The sequence below is a fragment of the Pteropus vampyrus genome, unplaced genomic scaffold (assembly GCF_000151845.1).
Source record: "Pteropus vampyrus isolate Shadow unplaced genomic scaffold, Pvam_2.0 Scaffold47, whole genome shotgun sequence".
Taxonomy (NCBI): domain Eukaryota; kingdom Metazoa; phylum Chordata; class Mammalia; order Chiroptera; family Pteropodidae; genus Pteropus; species Pteropus vampyrus.
In genome coordinates this window covers 6,953,538-6,958,383 of record NW_011888828.1, presented here as the reverse complement: position 1 = coordinate 6,958,383, position 4,846 = coordinate 6,953,538, and the positions used below count along the sequence as shown (strand labels likewise).

Genomic DNA, 4,846 nt, shown 5'->3' with positions numbered 1-4,846 from the left:
GAGATACGTTAGATGACTTATCTATAGTCCTAAAATTAGTACATATAGAGTCAGCAAATGAACCAATATCTTCTGACTCCAGATCTAATACTTTTCTCCATATATCAGTCTGCCAATTAAAGGTAGTACATCTCAAGATTTTGCCCCAAATCTCTAACTACAAAGTCAACTAGAACTGGAACAAAGTTACATCAACCCTCAAATGAATTTAAGAAGCTCTGCAGCTTCTTAATTGATTCTATATAATTAAATGAGAATATAGCAGTGGTAGGATAGTCTATCAGACACGCTACAGCTCCAGTGAAAAGTAAGGGAGACACACACCGAGTTCCTAAAATGTACCAGGCCCACTGTTTCATATACAATTTCACAACAACCCCCTGGAGTAGTTATTATTATTATTATTATTCCCATTTTACATTTAGAGAAATGTAAATCAAAAGATGTTAACTTAGTCGCCAGAGTCACGTAGTTTATAAGGGATGGATGGAAACGGGATTCTAATCCAGGTCTGTTGGACACTTAAGCTCTTTGTTCTAGGAGCCAAAAGAAAGATATTTTAAACCTATATGTTTGCATGGACTGAGTCAAAATTTCAGTAGTTCTAAATCTCAGCAGAGTAAGTAATAAGTAAGCAACTAAATAAATTACATACATACATACATACATATCTTGTTCATAGCTTCTTCAACTTAAAATGAGGGTTAAGTGGTCATGTTTTCCTCCTAGACATATATAAAACCTCTTTGTGTGCCCTGAAGTGATCCGAGTTCACCAAATACAGGTGTTTCTTTCAATACTAGTATCAACCTCTAGGTACCAACGACATGGTGGCCTGTAGCAAGGTCAGCCAGCCATTGAGACCAAAATGCAAAATGAGGCAAAATGAAAGGAGAAACAATTCCAGGAATTGTGACATGCCCCTTAAAATGTAACTGCTTTAAAATACATATTGTTTTCAAAATTTCAGGCCTCTTAATTGTAAGATTATAGAAGGAATGCCTTATTTTTTTACATCTTCTTACCCAGCAGAGAATAGTACACATGCAGGTGCTTGAGAAGTATTTGAGGTTGGTGGCAATGATGATCAAATAGCAACCTTCACGTTCACTTGTCTTTAGTGACTTTCGTTATAACAAGAGTGAGGAAAAAAAAATTTGTAGTTTCTGTTATTTTATATTGTTACTTCCTAGGTGAAAATTTTTTTTCATACAGAGATGTAAGTCATTCATTTGCTGGAATAAAACTAACAAAACGAAGTTCATTTTGCTTGTCAAGTGCAGATAAGAGGAAGAAGGGGAAGAAACCGTTTAAATGTAAAGGAAACCTTTTCCCCGACTCCTGGACTCGTTCACACAATAAAATGAATAATTTAACTCCCTGAAACTTCGTATGTGCAGAACGCTGCGTGCAGGCCATTGGCATATTCACTTCAAATTTGTATAGTCTTTAGTCAATATACCTCATCTGCATTTCTAACACTTGCTTCAGTCAGCCTCGAAGCAGGCTGTTATCTCTGTGGTCGTCTTTAATCTCTACTCTGTTCATCTAACCAAAAAAAAAAAAATCGCATTACAGAATATATTACTTGGCCTAAAAGAAATAAAGAGTCATTCACATGATTTTCCGAAAGGTATTTTCCTTTATCTTATCAAAAGGCAATTTTAAAACCAGTTACTAATTAACGTTGTCATTCTTTACTGTATACATCTCTTTTAAACATTAATATCAATTTTATACAGCAAAAAAATAACTGCATCTACACTTCTCTGCAATGAGTATCTGCTTTAGGTACAAAGGAAAGTAAAATTAAATGCAAATGATTGACACCATTTGTTAAGTACACAAATATCTCTTCTAAGCTAGTTATTATTACACTGTTATTAAAACAATGTCCATCTAGCTAAGTCTAACATGACCTCTGTTAAAGTATTATGTACATCACTGCCTGTAGGCCGATCTACTGTCAATAACTCCCATTATTGGTCCTGTATTAAACAACCTAATACAGAGGATTTAAGCAAAACACTTAAAGGCTGAGGTTCTCTGAAAAAAAAAAAATTATCCTAGAACAGGAGGAAAAATGGGAAGTAGCTGGGAAAAGAACTGGACTAAACTGAACAATTTCTGGTTATCGATTTGCTTATTTCCCTCATAATATTTAAGTGTTTTGTAAGTATTTTATATGTACTCCATCTACCTATTTGAATGTCAACTCCACGTGGGCAAGGATGATGCCTGGCTTCTTCGGCACTCTATTCCCAGTGTCTAGCTTAGTTCCAGGCACACAGTAAATACTTTTTAAATAGATAAATTTTTAAATTTTCTACCAGATTGAACTGAAAGGATTCTGAAAGACGACTTAAATTTCTTTATTTCCTTAAAATATATATTCAAGAAAAAACCTTGATTTATCTAGGATCATTGGAGAATAACATTTCCTACATAAGCTAATTTTCTTAGATTGCCAGAGGATCCTTTTAAGATACCAGGTCATTTTAATTCCAAGTATTTTAAATACGAGTCATTCATGCACATATCATTTTTTTTCTACCTTGTTTTAAAAAAGTAAGCTTCACTAAATTTAATCATTTCTTGATAGCTGACAAGCAAAATTATATATTAAAACTCTCTGCCATATAATATAGTGGTCCCCTTGGATGTTAGTGAAGTGGGTAAGGCTATGTGTCCCTACGTAACGAGACCTATCAATAAGATACTCATATTTAATGATGGTGTTGTCTCTTTTCTTGCTTTCAATTTTCAGTATTTTACCCTCTAACTCTCTTCACCACACTTTCTTGCTCCTAATAAGTTATAATTTATTACCCAGGATGAATTAAAGGTTGCTAAAGCTATTTTGCTTGTGAAATCAAAAACCTGTAACAAATATTATGAGCATATTAAACTATATTTTTTAGTTCAAATGTAAAACTATTCTTTGTAGCCTATGCATCCAGGCTAAGCCATTTGGCTTATCATCCAGGGTGGGGTGAACGTAGTTTATAGCATTAAAGTTATTATTTGGTTTTGACAGTCAGGTCTATTTGAGTTCCTAGAGGGACAAGAGTCTTGAAAGAGATTCAAGGTGTCCTTCAGAGAGAAAAGAGATTTTCCAAAGTCTTTAAATTCATATTACAGAGTAAAGGTCAAATCCAGTAGAGTTAGACACCAATCTTTACCACAAAGAGAGATCATTCAAAATATGATGCAAGAGCACTCTTAACAGTCCAGGCAGCAGGCAGGAACTGCTAGAACTGCAGGAAGGGAAATTCAGAGAGATGCTGCGGAAGAGGAGGAAGGGGAGGTCACATGCTAAGGTCCTTGTTTAGAAAGGATGGTGAAATAAAAATACCCAGAACCTGGCACCCTGGAGTTAATCAATAGTTTGCTGAGGATTAGCCCCCGAGGAAGCTGCTAACTCCTGAAGTCTCACAGCGGGCCATACCAACGTGACTAGGAAATAATTGTATAGGATGGAAAAAAGGAGGTTTCTAGATAAATGAACAGTAAGTATAGCTCCTCTGCAGGGGACCCAAAAATGCCCATGTGCCCTAGCAAGGAGACATCAAGGTGCCACTTGAAATAAAAGGCAACCGAGAACTAATCATAAGGCTTTTTCACAACCCCTCTAGCCTATTCTAAAATTCTGCCAGGCATTAACATCAAGTTCATCAGTGATCGAACTCACTGAGAAAACAATGCCAAAAGCCTGCACAGACTCTGGCCGTGCCTTCCTATAGGAGCCTGTGAACTACTCAGGAAGGTACGCAAAAGTGGAGGCTGGGCAGAAACAAGCAAAATCCTATTGGGGAGCAGATACCTCCTTCAATTCATCATTTAGCTGTCCCAGAATTAGTACTTTCATTCCTAATGAAAATGGTAAACAGCAAACTGTTGAGAAAACAACAGAAATAAATTAAGCAATTTCTAGGGAAGGAATAACTTAATAATTCAAAGGAGATTCAAACTTTTGGACTACTTCGAGGAACCAAAAAGCTAAATTTGTTATGAACTTATTTATCTATCTGTAGATCCCAAAAAGACACAATTCATGCTGGCTGTGGTTCTTCTCATGACTAGCTAGATAAGTCTGGACAAGCCAATTGACTTTCTTTGACTCAATTTCAGTATCCATTAAATTATAAAACTAACGACAGCTAATATTTATTCTTTACTAATGTGCCATAAACAGAGAATATTTCATTTAACCCACACGACACCACACAAGGTTGGCAAATTGCTAGTCCCAGCAGTCAGAGGCACAGTGAAGGCATACAAACCCAGGCAGCCTGATTCCAGAATCAGTCTCATTCAAAAACTTGAGTCTCACAATACTGTGTCTGCCTCACAGAAGTGTGGTGTTTGCCTGAGAAAATATATGTAAAAGAGCTTTGAAATGAATAAGATGCTACACATATATAAGCAATCCAGGTAACCACCCGTGAGACTGCCTTGGCTCAGTAGCTACTACCTGGGTTCGAGCCCCTATCATCTCCTGGCTCAATTACTGCAACCGTTTCCTAACTGTTGCCCTCCTGCGGCCCTTAATACCACGGTCCATTTTCAATAGAGTGGTCATTGAGTGAGATCACCCTACTGCTCTGCTCAGAACTCTCAAATGTCTTCTGTCTGCTGTGGACGAAACTGTACTTCCCCTAAATTCACAGGTTGGTGCCCTAACCCCCAGTGTGACTGTATTTGTAGACAGGGCCTTTAGGAGGTAGTTTAGGTTAAATGAGGCCATAAGGATGTGTTCCTAATGCAAAGGACTGGTGCCTTTATTATAGAAAAGGGAGAGACATTAGATATGTTATCATCTCTCTCCTCCTATCTCTCAGTCTCT

General features: G+C 36.9%; 1 protein-coding gene across 5 annotated transcripts in view; it reads right to left on the bottom strand.

Moving 5' to 3' along the window:
• The window catches only part of SLC10A7 (solute carrier family 10 member 7), a 212,761-nt gene that overhangs the window by 117,462 nt on the left and 90,453 nt on the right, over positions 1 to 4,846 (bottom strand). For 2 of the 5 annotated variants that reach the window (XR_002780119.1, XM_023530222.1), the window contains exon 6: positions 1,026 to 1,124. The exons of 2 other annotated variants lie outside the window; for them this stretch is intronic. Coding sequence is in view for 2 of the 3 variants with exons in the window: in XM_023530222.1 (XP_023385990.1) it covers positions 1,026 to 1,124 (99 nt within the window). In the remaining variant the exon portion in view is untranslated. Of the gene's footprint in view, positions 1 to 485; positions 537 to 1,025; positions 1,125 to 4,846 lie in introns of those variants that run through there. One more of the 5 variants, XM_023530224.1, reaches the window with a different exon arrangement.